This window comes from Poecilia reticulata, linkage group LG3 (genome assembly GCF_000633615.1).
Source record: "Poecilia reticulata strain Guanapo linkage group LG3, Guppy_female_1.0+MT, whole genome shotgun sequence".
Lineage (NCBI taxonomy): Eukaryota > Metazoa > Chordata > Actinopteri > Cyprinodontiformes > Poeciliidae > Poecilia > Poecilia reticulata.
This window is the reverse complement of record NC_024333.1, coordinates 23,186,800-23,204,541: the sequence shown is the minus strand read 5'-3', so window position 1 is coordinate 23,204,541 and position 17,742 is coordinate 23,186,800. Positions and strand designations below refer to the sequence as shown.

The window sequence follows — 17,742 nt, the reverse complement described above, 5'->3', positions numbered from 1 at the left end:
CCAATATGATGAATATACCTATTAAACAATATCACGTTCGTAACTTCTTTTCAGGGCTCTACATATGTCATTGTAGAGCCCTGGTACAAGAATTTTATAACATTTGGTGATCATAATAAAGCTTTTATTCATTACACCACTCAGCGGACACAGTATAGTATTTAATTCATGCTACTGCAGTTCACCCCTGGGGTGAGTAGCCTATTTAAAACAACCAGAAGTGACATCCATTCTATTTCAAGATGAGATACGGAATGAAGTGGCCTCCAGCCTGCACTTTGAGTGACATATATGGGAAAGTAAACAAATTTACATAGTCAGACATAATACATGGGGCGTATTGTCACTCATACGCACATGAACAGCTTTCCTAAAACAAAAATATTACACACTGTTCCAAAGCATCCTGTGTGTTTTGTTTATCTGTTTTCTGCAGTGTCAGACCTTTTGAACTTTTCCCATTTTGTCACATTACAACCACAAACGTCACTGTTGTGTTTGTCATATTAACAACATCACATGACACAGGAAGGAAATGGGTTGTGGCTTTAAACAAACAAAACTGGAAAAGTGTGGCATGTATCTGTATTCAACCCCCTTCACTTCTTCACTCCTAAAAGAGTCCAATGCAACAACTGCTTTCAAACGGAACCTAATTAGTAAATAAAGTGTAATTTAATTGACATAAAAATAGCTGTTCCGTGAATTCTTAAGTTTTGCTTTACAGTGAATTATACGATTTATTAGTGAATATACGGCATTGTAAAAATACAGAAACAAAGGACTCTTCAATCCACTTTGACCGCCAAGTGTCTTAAGAACCATGATGACATGTAAACAGCATGTAAAAACAAGTGTTAGAGCATCACAATGATATTAAAGACTGTTTGAATAAATACGTTTTAAGCTTATTCCTCATCATGGGAGCAGCAACAGCAATAGAGCTAGCAGCCCACTGTTTGTACCTTGAGATTGTGTAAAAGAAGTGCAGATCTATGAAGAATTTGCCCAGTACCCTAATCTGACAGGCCAGGCAAGGAGAGCAGTGGCGGTTCTAGAACATATTCACCGAAGTGGCCAATAAGGCCAACGGACAAAAGAATGGAATAAAAAGAAAAACAGGGCAATCTTTCAGTGTTTAATGTTAAGGGAACCAAAGAGTCACTTGCAGCTTGCAGGTTGCACCTCATGGATGAAAGCTGTGATCCTGTCTCTCAATTCAACTGAAGTTAAAGATGCAACACTTTAATTCTTAATTTATTGTTAAAGTAAAATTGTTAGTGTAAACATAAAATTGTTCCAAGGAACTGATTAGTTTAAGTTTCTGTGCCAGTGCAGTTGATTTGGTATGATGTGTTAAGTAAGGGATCTAGTTCCACAGGTTCACTGGACCCTATTGGCCTCTGTCTAGAACCGACCATGAAGCATAGTTCAAAATATCATTAACATGGAAAAAGTCTAACACCAGGACTTAGTTCTGGACCAGGACCTAGTTTTGGTCATGGGAATGCTTAGTAAGCAGGTCTCCAAAGACCTGAAAGATGTATGTGGTTTGTACTTGACAAGCAACTCAGAATTATATTTTGGCCCAAGGCGATTTAGTGTTGCATAGCCCAATTTTAAATTCTATCCCTTCACAGACATTGTCCATCTCAGCAAGAGCCTTAGACAAACAGCCAGAGGCTCTGGCCGGCTGTTTGTTTTAAGCCCAGGGCTACAAAGAAATGATTCCATGTGTTAGAATGGCTGAGCTGATGTCCAGTCCTAAATCCAATGAGACTCTGCTGCAGGACTTTAAAATTTTAATTCACTAACGTGTCCCATCCAACCTGACTGCGCTGGAGAAAAATGGGTACAGATCTTAGTTTGACGATGTGCAAAACTGGAGGAGAGACGCAAACTAAAATCAGGTGGAATGGTAATGAAAAGTGTTTCTGCATAGTGTCAACTAATGGAGCTGAATACCAATGCCTCCCAGACTTTTCAGATTTATCTCTAAAGACACTTTAAAAATTTTTTAAATTAATTTCTTTTAAATATGCACTTCTTTGTCTTAATCTATCACATAATATCCCATTAAAATAAATAGAAAGTTCTGACTACAATGAGACAAAATGTGGAAAAGTTCAAGACGTATAATTTCTATAAGGTAAAGCTCATGCATTTCCTCTCTTTGCTTCAGTGATGATCTTGAACTTATTTTGTCTTTTGCGTCAGCAGAGTTGGGCAGTTTTGTATTAATCCACATCAGTCATTGGATTAAAGTCCTGCTAAGTATCTTCAGACATTTTTCTCTGCATTAATAGACCAGATGAGAAAGGCTAGAAAATAATGATTATCCATGACTTAACTGAACTGCTGGTTCTTAATTTCAGGATTGTGTCTGCAGTTTCTAATTAGCTGACTTGACTCATGTTCTTATTGTGTTCAATTGTAGGGAGCTTCACTTCAGTTCAAGAGTTCTCTGCTGTCTAGTTGAGCAATTACATATTGATTCCTTTGGTGGAAGATCTTTGTGATTCAGCCATTGACAGACAGGAGGCTGTTAAATCGTCAACCAAATGCTTCCTCAGCCTGGGGAATCAAACCATAAATTTCGCTACATGAGTGACAGTGATGGAAAAATATCTCAGAATTAAAGTGCATATTTCAAGCTTTTGCTCTGGCAGGAAGACAGCTGTTTAAATCACATAGACACATTTCCATGTTAAATAGTTTATAATATTTAGAGTCCACAAAGCCAGATTTACAGCATATTTTTTCACTGCAATGCGGGTAGAAATTGTTGTGATGTCAAGTTGTATTTATCTGCATTCATTAAATATTATCAAATCAACAAATTTCTCATATGCTTGAGCAAACATTATTATAGCAACAGCATGCTAACAAAACATCTTGCAAGAGAGATCCTATGAAAAAGTTTTAATTTAAATGTCTATTTATAGTGATATGACAGTTTGGTATACAACATTGGTATATAGGTGTTTTAGGAGTTTTATTTTTTTTTCCACATTTAAGGTCTTGTTTATTTTGTTAAAGAGGACATACACTGTTTTTAATCCACCTGAGGTAACTATTTGCAGCTGTTAATCAAGCTGTTGGTGTTTCTTTTAACACATGAACTTTGTAAATACAGATATTGAGAGGAACTGTCAACATGTTACAAAGACAGGATGTTGTAATTGTGAAGTCACATCTTAACTTGTTGTGAAATAGAAATAAACATATCTCTATGATGCCTTATGATATGGATCATAGTTATATTCAAACACATTTTTCTTGTTTTATCCTCTCTTACTCTGACAGTACCACGAGCTACAGAGGAATCATTCTTCCACTCAACTGTCTTGAAGGGGAAAATTTACTTGTCAAATGACTTGAACAGCTTGACAGCTGTTTGAGTTGTCAGCAGAAGCTGCTGAATGCTTTCATATTTACTTGCAGTCAAAATAAACCATCATCCAGGCTCAGCTAAGTTGTTCTATTGTTGTAAATGGAAAGTTAGATTTTGTCATGTTACAAAAACTAACTTCAAAGTATTTGTATTAGTTTGACCAACGCAAAGTAAAACATTAATGGAAAGGAAAATGATACATAATTTAAAATTTGTTCCAGCTCAATATCTGAACAGGTGTGCTCATCCTGATCACTGTTTTCGCTGTAACTGCAGCTGCACATTTTTATAACGTCTTTCCCAGATTTGCATTTCTACAAACCAACAGAGCACTTCTTATTACAGTAGCTGCTTTCTTTATTGCACTTTTTCATGAATTTTTAGATTGTACAACTAACAGTTGTTCTGTAAAGAAGCCCTGTACTTATACTGAAATTAAATTGCTCACAGGAAGCTTCTGTTGACAATTTAGGTGACTTCTGAAGACATTTGTAGTTCAACTGAATTTTATTTAGATGTATAAGAATAAAGGGAGGGGGGGTAGTCCAAACACATGCCAGTCTTCTTTAGTTTTATTCATAAAGCATATTTAAAACCATGGATCCTTTCCTTTCTATATCACAGCTGTCTACATGTTTTTTGTCAGCTTTTGCAAGGTACAGTATTAGCTGCTACTTAGTGTTCACTGTGTACAGCTGGCAATATACAAGGGAAAGAGTATGCAGATAGTTTTCTGTTCACAATAGAAGAAAGAAAATAAACAACTGTGGGTGTTTAATGAAACACACAATGATGATCATGATTCAGCTCCTGCATGCCTACAGACATTTTTTCAACTGGCTCAGGGTGTTTGAGTAGATAGACTGCTAACACCTCTGGCGCATTTTAGGTGTGACAAGTTCAGGAGAATCCCTACGCAGAAATTTCTCCCAACAAACAAATGCTTGCTGCGTGGGTTTTGAAAGGCTGCACTTGTTGCCTATAAGGTGCTAGATTAAAGGATTTGCATTTTAAAGGGTATCAGCCATGGCAGCTGGAGGGAACAGGTGAACACAATTGTGGCAGCTCAACAAAAGATAGGGAATTTGTGTCATACCAAGTAACATAAATGACACACCTGCTTCACCCAATCAGAGATTCGCTGCAGTGTGAGTCTCATTTATAGCACATCAAATAAGGGTGAAAGCACATTGGGATGAGGAACATGAAAGGCAATTTTTGTACCTATCAACTCTTTTATGTCTGAGATACTAGTGAACAAAATATGTTGTTGTGCTTAATGACTTATGAAAAGTAAAAGTACATCGGTAAAGTTTTTGTTTCTACCCAAAGTGCAGCAGTTTAACATTCTGCTGAAAAAAAAAAAAGAAATAACAGATTTTGTGTTGGTCTTCAGAGCATGGAGTTGTTTCTCTCCAGGGCCAGCCATGGTTAAACTCTGTGCACTGTGACTTGCTCCAGGCTGTCTGTGGTGATATTAAAAAGAAGCATTGCTTCATAAAACCCTGCTGAGCTGCAACCGTGACTCCTGTTAATGCAGACTGTTGCTCCACTTTGTCTCTGGGAGAAGAGATGTGATTTTTTTTTTTCATTCATTGCTCATTGTTAAAACAATTAGTGTCAAGCAAATGAACCAATGGTCATATCCACTGAAAGTATTGAAAGACACCTTGGAGAACAATGTTTTCTGAAGCTGGTGTTTTAAACAATTTACCTCATCTATTTGCATAATGGCCTTTGTGAGGGCTGTACCAAATGTTAATACAGACTTCAGCATCCTCTCCACTCGTCATTTGCAATGCAATTTGCAATTAAAACATGCTGCTGTGGCCATCTGGACATAAGAGTACTGAGAATAAGAAAAGGACACTATACCCTTGAGTCCTGTTGAAGGTAAGYTTATGAGGATGTGAGGAAAGAAGATTTTAAATACTTGCTGGCATTACCTGTGTGAATATAAAAGGTAGACTATATTTTTAGAAAAAAAATTGCCTTTTTACCTGTTATCTCAAACTAGACTGAAGCCCATTTCATAGTGCCTTCTCCATCCCATAGATTTAACTTTTGGCTCAAAGCTTATCTTTTCAGCATTCCTAGATAAAGTCCTTAAAAGAACTACCCCTGCCATTTAATCTTTGCTTTGCATTTATTATCAAAACTACTTCACGACCTGTGCTTTCTGTGTTTTCTGTGTTTCTATTTTCTCAAACCTCACAGTTGAAGGCCATTCAGACTGAGCAAGTCTGCGGTTGCTTTCCAGTAAAAGGGGATCTCGCTTTTCACTGGGAATGGTGAAAAGTTAATGACTTGTTATGATCGATTGGGTTTTAGTTGTGAGATTTTTTTTTACCATTACATAAAATAAAATAAATCTGACAACATTGGTTAGGATCAAATTGGAATGTATGGAATTGACTTCGAATATTTCTGTATAATTAGACTGAAATTACTACATATTTCTGTGTATAAACAGGATTTTGTTTTCCAAAGTGCCTTGAGACAATGTTAATCGTGAATCTGCGTGATGTAAATAAACTGAATTGAACGGAATATCTGAGCTGTGTTTATTCCTTTCCGGTAACACTTTATTTGAAGGGGGGTGAATAAGACTGACATGACACTGTCATAAACACCTGTTATGAACATGAATAACCCTTCATGAATATTAACCAATAAATCATTACTGTTTATACTTTACCTTTAATAACATAAAGTTACCTAATTTTTAAAGTGCAATCAGTAATACTTTTATAACAAATTTATATCAGTAATGATTTCTTGGTTAATGTCAAGTTGTCATAACAAAGACATTTTGAATAATGTCAACTTTGTATTAAGGGTGTCATAATTTACCGAATGACGCTTTATGACAACAGTCATAAATATTCATGAAGGCTTATTCATGTTCATGACGGGTGTTATGACATGTTTATGACAGTCATAAATATTCATGAAGGCTTATTCATGTTCATGATGGGTGTTATGTCATGTTTATGAAAGTGTCATGACAGTCTTATTCACCCTCCTTCAAATAAAGTGTTACCGTGATTCCAAATGCAATATACCATATTTTCCAGACTATAAGGCGCACCAGTTCATAAGGCGCACTCTCAATTATGGCGTCCATTTCTGTATTTGACCCATACATAAGGCGCACCGGATTATAAGGCGCACTGCTGATTTTTGAGAAAATTTAAGGCTTTTAGGTGCACCTTATAGTCCGGAAAATATGGTACTGAAATACTTAAACTTTTCAGTGATTTTTAACTAATGAAATATTGAGATTGGCAAGTACAGCTTTTTTCCCCTCATTTGTTACATTTTTAAGAGCTAGAAGTCAATTCCCGTTGTCCTTTTCCAGTTTTCAGGAAAACATTTTGCACACCCAAACAAAGTAGGATAGATGAATGTTGATCAAGAAATGGGATGCATTTTGTTAAAATGAAGAAAAGTTAATTAATTATTTGCTTATTATAAATAAATAGAATTATTTATGAAAAATACACAAGCATGCATAAACTTACAATTACTATTGTAGTTAAACATTTTACTTTTTAAAATAATTATTTAAATAATTTTTGATTAAGAGTACGCATATCAAACCAAATACATAAGGACATTGCATATCATTGGATATTGTGCCATTATTTTAATTTTTGAATAAAGTACAGCTCCTTATTCAATGCAATTTAATTCAAATTCAGAAATACTTCATTTATCCCAAAGGGAAATGGGAAATTATCTTTAATTCCAAGTGTCTCTGAAAAACATATTTATTGTTAAAGACTAGAAAGTTGTCCCTCCTTGGTTTGCTCTCACTTCACAAAAGCATTCGGGACTCCCAAGTCTTTCAGAAGGGAGCAAGTGGTAAAATGAGGTTTGAGCTGATAAATCTGTGCATCCTGCTGTGACTGTGTTTAAGGTCCACAGCGAGCAAGCGCAGTTTCCAAAGTCCAGTAGGTGGCAGTGAGTGTTCTCAGGTATGGAGGAGAGGAGGACAGGTTGTGTGAGACGTGTGTTCCTCTTGCACAAGCGCTCCCGTGTTGCGTAGTCTGGGAAAACTGACGTGGTTCGGAGCCGAGCGGCCAGGGCGACAGCTGCGTGTGTGTGCGTGTGTATGCKTGGCTGTGTGCGAGTGTGACAGTGACAGAGTTGCGGCGGGGCAGATCAGAAAAGTCCCGGTGGCTGCTCTCCGCCGGCGCCCGCGCACTCTTTCCTCGGTCCGCCACGAGACCTGCGACACGCTCTGAACCTGGTCGGCTGGCCGCGCGTGACCCGAGGACCCCCTACTTTATTCGGGCTGCGCTGGCGGAAACGGTGAAGCTGAAACTACATTCATTGACTTCAGAGCGATGAACTGGCAGTATGGCCAAGTGGTTCAAGGAGCACCTAGGATTCAAAACTACCAAAGCACCCCCTCCGGCGCCACCAAAACCGGACTACAGACACTGTCACACCGGTGTGCCTGGAGCGCCTGGCTTCCAACAAACTGGCACCGGGGCTACTTTTCCGAGTCCAGCTCAGCCGGACATCCTCGCTGCTTACAAACTACAAAAGGAGTTGGACTTCGAAGACCCGTACACTCCGGGTGGAAATATTTCTTTCGGTTCGAGCTTGAACACTGTGGTCCCGTCGGATAACAAATTTGTGTCGCCGAAGCACCGACTTATTAAGGTGGAAACTATCGAAAAGAGCAGCCCAGCTCCAGGCGGGGGTGTCACAGTCACCCAAGCCGTAGCTGTGGGGAGCGTTAAGTCTCCTACTTCTTCACCTCCGTTGGAACAAGACAACAAGGAAAAGGTGGGGGAAGTTTGATTGCAGCAACTTTTTATTATTAATATTTCACTTTTTTTGTTGATATAGTTAGAAAAAAAAAACAAGTCTTATTTTCTCTGTCCAAAGTAGGCTATGGTTTTCATAAAACGATTTTTTTATTAAAAAGAAAACGTGGTGTGTTTTAGAGGCACTTGCCCAACTCCTGTTAGAAATTACAACTGGCAGAACTTGTTATCACAGCCACACAGCAGCATGAGTTGCGCCATCAGCCCCGGTCTAATATCCAACCTGCCCTGCAGGGAGTGCTGTCATATATTACACAACTCTACAGCTCTACATTTGATGCGAGAAAAAAAAAAAAAGCTGCATTTCTCAATGTTTTGAAAATGAACAAATTGAAAACATCACAACTTCATCTAAATCCCCCAAATTTCAGTCCAGGTTCATCAGTCAACTTTAGTGTTCACCGAGATGATCTCTTCTGCTTTGAGAAGAGTTTGTAAATGTTAGGTTATATGACTTTAGTTTGATCCTCTTTATGTGCACAGTGCTTTGAAGCACCTCAAACCCTTCACCAAACCACTCACAAACTATTCAAACATGCCCTCAGCAAGGTGGAAACAGGGAGCAGATACGCAGGCTATGCCTTGGAGCACAGCTGTCATCTCTGGATTCCCAGGAATCCATGTTCTGGGTTCAAGTCTTGAAGGCTGCAGAGATGTTTGGCGTCAGCGAGCTTCACGATTTGCTGAATTACTGAGAGTGATCCATCTGAGGAATGCTTTTCTGTGTTTGTATTGCTTATCAGCGGAGATGAAAGCACATCCCTGTGAATATACACACCCGGCAGCCCTCAGATCATGCTTCAGTCACGACTGAGTGCTGGAATGTTTGGTGGTCCCCCTCGCTTTCACCTTCACGTTACTTCCTCCTCTGAGTTTGTTTTGCTTTTGCACCTGTCTTGTGACATGTGGCAACTTTACAGTTGGTTTTCGTTCAGTGCTTTTACTTATATTTCACAATGTCTGCAGGCTGTCGTAAGGATGTTGTATTAAGGGAGACTGAGATTTTTACTTCCCCAACAGTGGTTTGATGACACATTGAGATAAAAGCGAGGAATTATAGGTTGCAAACCTATAATGCAAATAAAAGCTTAAAGGAATCATTCAGTCAGTCATAACATTTTGTTTTTACACACTGCCACCCAACTGGTTTTACTTTTCAATTTCAACATGCACATGTTTAATTTTAACATAGTAAAATGTTATCCAAAACATACTTTTATTTTTCACTTCACCTTCTCAGGCCGAGGAAAGAGATTGTCTCATGTTAACCAGCGCTTTCTGAAGTCAGGGACTCTGATGCGTTAGCACTTCGAATGTGTCTCTCATCATGAGCGGACATGGCTGACACTGACAGGCAGTTGATGGAATAGTAAGAGCTTGATGTCATGATGTTATGGCCAAGCTAAACCAGTACTGACAGCTGGTGGGGTTTGGGTGTGTGTGGGGAAAAGGAAGGTTGGATGAATACGGTGCCGTTGCAGATCAATAAACCTTATTACAAAACTATTGGCAAAATATATAAACCAAGTTATCAAATTCATGTACCTACTGTTACCAACAGCTGTAACTCTAAGATCGGTGAATTTGTGTATGTTGTTGTAATCATATGCTGATTCAGTAGCTCCAGATCTCTAAACCTTGTTTGGTCTTTAGATTTCCTAAAGGATCATGTGAAGTCTTTATAGAATGAATCACCTTACATTGCCTAGTGCAAAGCAGAGTGTCGGATGCAGCTGCATGCTGCTATTGGACTCTAAAGCAGTGATGATATGATATAGTGATAATTAAATAGATGAGTCGGGTTCAACCATATTTGTGTGATTGCATTTTGTCATGTTTAAAGTTTGGTGGAGGAGACATTATATACCCTGTGCTATGTTTTCACACAGTTCCAGTGAAAAATTGGCATTGGTTTGTTTAGACTGTTGTGATAAAGCTGCATGTGGACCAAAACATTGGACTTTGTCTGCTGTGCAAACAAAAACTAAGATCAAAGCCTGAGAGACACATTTTGTCTATCATCAGTGACTGACTTCAAACATGCTTTCCTCAAAATGTTCCTTTAAAATTGGGGACAACTTTCGCATATGTGTTGAGCTTAAAAAGGGTAGGATAGTCTCATAAAGTCTATGTATCAAGACAGGCTGTCATATCATTTTAAATGTGTGTCTGAGTATGTGTGCAAATACTTTGGTGGTATGGTTTATGTTTATTTTTCATGATTCAGGGTGGAAACTCAGGTGAAACACAGATACTAGATAAATCTGTGTTCCTTCATAGCTGCACAACCTTAACTTTTTTGTGAATTAGGTTGTGTGGGAGCTGTCTGTTTTCTCTCCCACTCTGCTAGTGAAGGTAATTGTTTGTAAATCTATGCTAGATAAACTCTTCAGGTGAGAATAAATTAAAAGCATGAGAATAAAGGATCATACTCCTTCCTATACACATGTTCCAACAATCTATGTAGGAGGATGAGCTGTTTGCCGTGTTTTATTTCCTGTCCTCTAATTCTTCAGATTGGCATTAAAGGGCTGAAAATATTTAGTGTTCCCTTTCTGCCTAATGTTAAAGTACTCTTCATTGTGCCTTTTTCAGCATTTGTTAATTTTAGGGATGCACTGATTAGTTGTCTCTGGGCCAATATCAATTTCTTTTTTTCTCCAAGGTCTGAGCTGCAAATTCAACTTTATTGTTACTTGAGTTTGGAGTACATAAATAAAAAATGTAGGACTTTTCTAGTTTTAATACTAAGCATTAAGTAATGGAAAAAATCTGATTATGTTTTCACATCAGTGACCTTTGGCTTTTAGTTTGGTGCATCTCTGGTTATTTCTAGATGGATTCTGGCACAGCTTCTCACAAACAGCCATGCGTGCCTGCTCATAAATGTGCCTGTCCATCTTCTGACTGAAAAGGCTTAACACTGACTTCTGACTGAGCAGAGAGCACATGAGTGTCTTAACAGCACTGCTCGGTTGCATTGATGTTTTAATTACTTGACTCATGAATGCTAATTATATCACTGCTTACCTAATGCCTGAAGTGCCAATAGCAGCAGCAAGGGAATTTTCTGAGTCCATTTCTATTCAGCAGACTCCAGAAGAAAGAAAAGCTAGATAAAGAACTAAAATCAAACATAAAGGTCTGAATATTTTCTTGTTCTTTAGATTTTTATGATTCCCGTTCTTGCTTTCCTTTCTCTGTAAAACTTTGATGCACATTGCCTTCGCTCACAGTTTAGAGTTTACAGGAAATTGTGATTTGTTTTGTTTTTAATTACGCCGAGCCCTTCATGGTAGAGTTAGCTGAGAGAGATGATCAATTATCATCCTGCCTGGAAACTAATTAAAGGCCTCATCTCCCAGCTCATCGCTCCACTCAGCGCTAAACTAACTCCTCTCAAGGACGCCCCAAAGTGATGACGGGCTCTGTTCGACAAATGTGTAAACAGGCAGTCGGGTGAAGCTGACTGACAGTCTGCTGCTTCCCCATGAAACACCTCACGCTATTGTTGCTATCTGTTTGTTCACCTGGGAAACTTCTGTTTGGCAGCCGCCAACGCTCACAGCTCTACCAGCTTGTAGATTTATCTATGTGAAAACGTGTTGGACCCGACTCTCTGAGGGGCGATTATGATGATTATTATGCATCAGATAGTAATGCCTGTTAAAAATTTGTCTACAAGGCAAGAAGTAAGTCTTGGGTCAAACAATAACTAGTTACTGTATATTGTGTTGCATTTATCATCACTACAGAGGCAAAAACAAAACTTCTCAGTTGGATTGAGTTTTAGCATCCATGTTTTCGAAAATGTGTAATATATATATATATATATATATATATTCCATGCTAATTGCGTGCTCAGAAAATCGATTCTGCAGCCCAATCAATATGGATGCATATGCAATATGTCTGAAGAGAAGCTCTTCAATTGGAAAGGTTTAAACGTTGTTGTTACTCAGTTGCAAAATATACAGATGTCTTTGATGGATACTTTTCCTCAACATAAAAACATACATTCAAATATTACTTGGATTATTTGTACGTTTTATGTTGCCACGGAAGATTTTTTCAGATGAATAAGCAAATATAAAAAGTATTGATCACTTTGAGTGCACCAGAATGTGAAGTAGTTTACTACCAAATGTACCATCCACCAACTTCCAATTACCAGGAGCAGACTGAGCATGCTTGACAGATTCCTCTGCCTTCTGAGCTTGACTAAACTGCGCACCATCATTTCCTCTCATCCCGAAAGCCTTTGCTCTGCTTTTCAGCCTTGTTACTCGAGACATCAGTGGATTTTTATGAGTGCATCCCACTGGCCGTTCACACACTTATCTTTCCCACAGACAGGAGACACATCCAGCACAAACATCAATATTACCTGGCTCTGTGAAAGTCCTTCTCTTCACAAAACTACGCAACAGCTCAAAACATCAGACTCTTTGAGATTCATTCACCTAGATACAGCATTCTAGGTTGAACTTTTTCATGTTTTGTCATGTTGCAACCACAAACTTCAATATGTTTTATTTGGATTTTGTATGATGGGCCAATGCAAAGTAGCGCATAATAGTAGAGTGGAAGGAAATTGGATATAATAGCCTGGAAAGTATGGTGTGCACATTCAGCACCCCTGGAGACAAGAAGTTGTTGTAACCACCTTCCCCTGCAAATACAGATGTAAGGTTTTTTCAGTATGTCTCCACCAGCTTTTTGCGTCTACACACAATACTTCAGGTTCTGCAGGAGCAGATTGAGAGCCGGTGAACATTTGTTTTAAGTTTTGTCACAGATTGTCATTTGGATTTGGGTCTAGACATTGACTGCACTATTCTAAGTCTAGGATGTTTCTCTCTAACCCATTGCATTGTTGTTCTGGAAGAACAAAGAAGTTGTTCTTCCAGAACAATCTTCCATCGTTGTTCTCGTGGAAGGTAAGCCTTTAGCGGTATAGCAGATGATCCATCATCAATTTTGTGTTTATCAATTAGAATCTTAATAAAATGTCTTTAAGTTTTAGGTTGTGACGTGAAAAAATGTGGAAAAGTTCAGGGGCTGGAAATACATTTTTGCAAGTCACAGAAATTTTATTTGACTGGTCAGATTAATAACAGGCTGAATTGGGTTACGGCTCATCACAACCCTCCTTCATTTTCCCAAACAGTTTCAACAGCAATCAAAGCATGTTGGATTAGGCAAAACTGATTAAGTAAAACGCTGTGGAAATGTATAGCAGCAGCTGAAGTGGAAAAGTCATGTTTTAAGTAATTTCCAATGCTTTGACAGCTTTAAGCCGAGGTTCAAGTCATCAACAGATTTGTGTGAAAGCTGTGTTGTGTGCGTTTTTGGACCTTGCAGCTGTTGTTTTTCATAATCAGCATGATACTCACATCTTTAAGCAAGAAAGTAATTATTTTATTAATTATCAGTTGTGAGAGTAAGTGTGGGTTGCTATAGCTACCATACCTCAGTGTTGTCCCATTTAGACAGTGTTATTGTTGTCATGAAATGAAGTATTAAATTACATCTTGACTCTTGAGACATTAAAGAACGCAGAGTGTTTCCTGAACTATCCTGATTCTAAGAAACTCTTTGAAATTAATCTTGATTAGTTTTCATGACAAGCACATCGTATGTTCAAAGTCCTTCTTTTGCTTTGTGTTTATTGACAAAAGAGCATTTCTATGCATTCCTTACTTGAACACGAAGGGAGTTTTGAAATAAAGAAAATGATAAAGCTCAGCTTCTTACTTACAGATTGACAAGTTCTGTCAATGGAAAGGATACATGGCAGAACTTCTTCTTTTTACTAAGATAACATTTTGGTATCCTATTACATTAGCATCTTGGCAGTGTAATCCTATGCAGTAAATGAGGATAATAACAAGTCATGGTTTAGATTTTACTACCAACCACCTCAAGTGGAGCAAAGTTACAGCTCTGGGAAAAGATGGCCTTTAGCCATTGTTTGCTTATTTTCTTTCCTCTCTCCATCTGCAAGCCTTCTTTCCAGTTTAAAGAGTCCCAGTGGAGTCTGCTTGTGTTTGTGTTGCTCAATTTTCTTTTTCTAACTTTGGGCCTGAACATCAGTCACATGACTCCACCAGGTCACAATTAGCCCTCAGACTTGTGCTGCAGCTCTGGCCGCTGGGGAGTTGTAGACACATGGCTCTGTTTTGTTTAATGACAGTGTGTGCAGCTGAGTGTAGAACGAGGGAGCCCTGGTCTGCAGGCAGATCGTCTCCCACAGATTAAAGAGAAATGCATACGCTTGCCTGCCATATGAGACCCAAGGAACAGATCTGCAAGAAGCTTAAAGCTTCTTATTGCAAAAAAAAAAAATCTAAACTCACTGAGTTGTAAATGAATGGCTCTGTTTACATCAGAAGACGCTATGATGTTGAGGTCATGCAGATAGTGGCTGGTTTGCAATTCGCCTTCTGATTAACTACAGGTCGTTGTTTTTGTGACACACTGTAGGAGGCGGTCAGACTTCTGTGTTCAGAGAGTTCTGACCTGTGATCTGAATGCCCACAGAGAAGTCAATCACCTGGACTTCACAGCAGGACTGGAATTAACTGGAAATGAGTGGATGTGAATAACACATTATTAATCCCTTCTTTGCTTTTTCCCCCACACATCATAATTATTTTATTTAATCATTTATTGTTTTATGTTATTGGATAATGCTGATATGGGAAGAGCCTGAAAACCACTGTCTTGTTGTTTGGTATTATTTGGTATCTCTAGGATTAAGGAAGTGCTCCTTTCCTGACAGGAAGTGTTTACAGCTTGGTGACATTCCCTTCTTTAGCTTGACAAGTCTGTGCTTGCCACTTTGTGTAGGCCGGATTTTCAGGTTGATGCTTGAATGCTGAAATAAAAGCTAAGTTAATTCTCCCGGCTGTTTTGACTTGTCGTGTCCGGCTGTAAGAAACAGTTACAGTTGGCGGCACTCTGAGAACTTGTCCATCACAATACTTTCTATATCTTCACTCAACCTTTGTTATTCTGTCCAGAGAGGTGAGTGGTCAGCCACGTAGCAATGGCAGCCCTGTGGGGCTCCACCCTGTTCTTGCACATTTTCGGCGTTCGCAACGTGCAGCGATCCCACTGGATCGTTGGCAGAGAGGTTATCCAAGGCTTCAGAGTCACAGCCGTCCTCGCATAGCATCACAAAACCTCCAGCTTTGTTTACGGACAAACTGTGGCTTCTTTTCCTCCCTCCTCTGTGAAGAGAGACCAAAATCAAAGCTTCCCTCCCACTGGACCTCACCACATTGTTTCATGCAGTTCTGCTGTCCTAATCTTGTCAGTTTTTCTGTTATGGAAGATAAACGGTTGTGTTGTTTGTGGTGGTACACTGTTATGTAAGAATCAAATGGGAGTGAATTGCATGTCAACAGTCCATACTTGGAGTCAAAAATATTTATCCCTTCCAAAGATGGTAAGGATTTATCAATGAAATCTTTTTTTTTTTAAATAGCAACAGGCTTTGGATTTCTTATGAGTTGAGTGAAGGATAAAATCAACTCTGAAAATGCATAACGTAGTATTTGTTTACAACACTAAGTATTGTTTAGCCTGGCGATTGCCTTCCTATGCAATTCTGCTCGATTGTCATCTCCCTTCACTGATACATCTGGGCTTTCTCCTATTGAAGTGGAGTTCTCCAAGAGAATTTCAAACGGGCCAATCAGCGAACAGAAGGAGAAAGTCTGAATTATGATGTCAATTTTCTGGGCCATTTTATCTTTGCTGTCTGGCTGTAGTTTTAGCAGTGGCAGCAGTGGAAATGAAAGAAGCCATTGACACTGTGTTTACCATGCTTCCAAATATTGAATTAACAGTCATCTCGTTCGGCTCGGCACTTCTCTCTTTGCAGTGGAGGATGGCTGTGTTAAGATATGCATATTTATTACTTTCTAAAGTTTTCTGACATCTCTTATGGTTTAAAGTTTAATTTAATTAAGCGTTTGGGGAGTCAATAATAATGTTTCAGTTGTGACCCATAGACTTTCAATGGTCATTTTACTAGTTACGCTTATAACACAAACTGCGAACAATCAGCCAATTAATTCACAGCAACCAGTGAGAGCCTTCAGCTGTCTAGATGTAGTAAAGATGAATTGTTGAACCTCACAACCCAGAATCAGAATGAGGAAGAAAGGAAACGTAAGTGACTTTGAACATGGTTGTTGGTGCCAGACAGGCTGGTTTGTGCACAGAAACTGATGATCTGCCGGGGATTTCACACACAATCATCTCTTGGGTTTCTGCAGAATAGACTGAAAAAGAAAAGTTGTCCAGTGAGCTGCAATTGTGTAGATGAAAATACCTTGCTGATATCAGAGAAAAATGGGTAGGCTATTTTCAGAGTGATTTTAAAAAAAGCAATTAAATTAAACTCAAAATGCAGGATGGCATTTTTGAATGCACAAAGGCCAAATGTTGAAACAAATGGACTTCAGAAGCAGAACATCACACCTGGTGCCACTCCTCTCAGCTAAGAACAAGACACAGCAGCTATAATTTGGCACTGGCTCAGTAAATTTGGACAAAATTGAACTGGGAAATTGTTGCCTGGTTGAATGAGTCTTGATTTCAGATGGTAGGGTCAGAATTTGGCACAAAGAATTTAAAAACATTGTCCCGTCACTTCAATGTCTTTTTAAGTTGGGTATGGCTGTGAATATTTTTGACTGCTGTATGTCATCACGCAGTTTTTTTTTTGTCTACCCCACTTCTCCTAAATATATATATATATATATATATAAATAACATCTTTTTATCATGACTTTTACCAAAGTGAAGACTGAAATTGGTGCAGTCACAGTAAGAACAAATCACTCGTGCACACATAAAGAGGATTACTATATTTTATAAAATTCCAACATTCCACCGTGACACCTGAATTATTTTCAACTCTTGAGTTGCACCACTAACTGTATGTAGAAAACACTGCCAATAAATCTATCACACTGGGACGGGGACAGAGAAAGGAAATTGGATTTTGCCAAGCGTGTCGTCAAGTACTTAATCTTGAATATCTGTCGCATATTAAGAGGACCTTCATAGTGTGCAACCCATGGGCTCCTCTTTTCTCTCCACTGGAGGTCTTAAGTGGCAATGCGGATTTCGTTTCCATGAATGAGGTCCGCTGGGACAAGTTGAGGTGCTTTTTGTGCTTCGCTGCCTTGGGTGCTTTGACAAAAGATGGGTTCGTTCTTCAGGAGACGTGAGCAGGCAGAATAGGAATTTATCAAGAGGGAGGGTGCACATTTAGCGTTTTTAAAAGTGTGAAAGCCAAAGTTACATACTGCATGTTTTTGCTAGAAGTAAAGGAGAGCCGAGTGTAGCTTAGCTGACTGTTTGTTTGAGGCAATCTATTGATAAAAATTTGACATTTTCTGACTTTGCTCTAGTACCCTGGGTATAGTTTTATTTGTGGTGTGAATTTTTTTCTGTATTTCATCTTAAAACAATAAATGCATTTGTCAG

The 17,742-nt window shown here is 38.7% G+C and overlaps 1 protein-coding gene across 4 annotated transcripts in view; it reads left to right on the top strand.

The window, feature by feature from the left end:
• The first annotated feature begins 7,353 nt into the window (after window positions 1–7,353).
• shf (Src homology 2 domain containing F) overlaps window positions 7,354–17,742 on the top strand; it is a 100,388-nt gene continuing 89,999 nt past the window's right edge. For 2 of the 4 annotated variants that reach the window (XM_008405635.2, XM_008405637.2), the window contains exon 1: window positions 7,354–8,194. In XM_008405635.2, coding sequence (XP_008403857.1) covers window positions 7,760–8,194 — 435 coding nt within the window. In that variant the 5' untranslated portion in view covers window positions 7,354–7,759. The remainder of the gene's footprint in view (window positions 8,195–17,742) is intronic. The other 2 variants (XM_008405638.2, XM_008405634.2) reach the window with 1 other exon arrangement.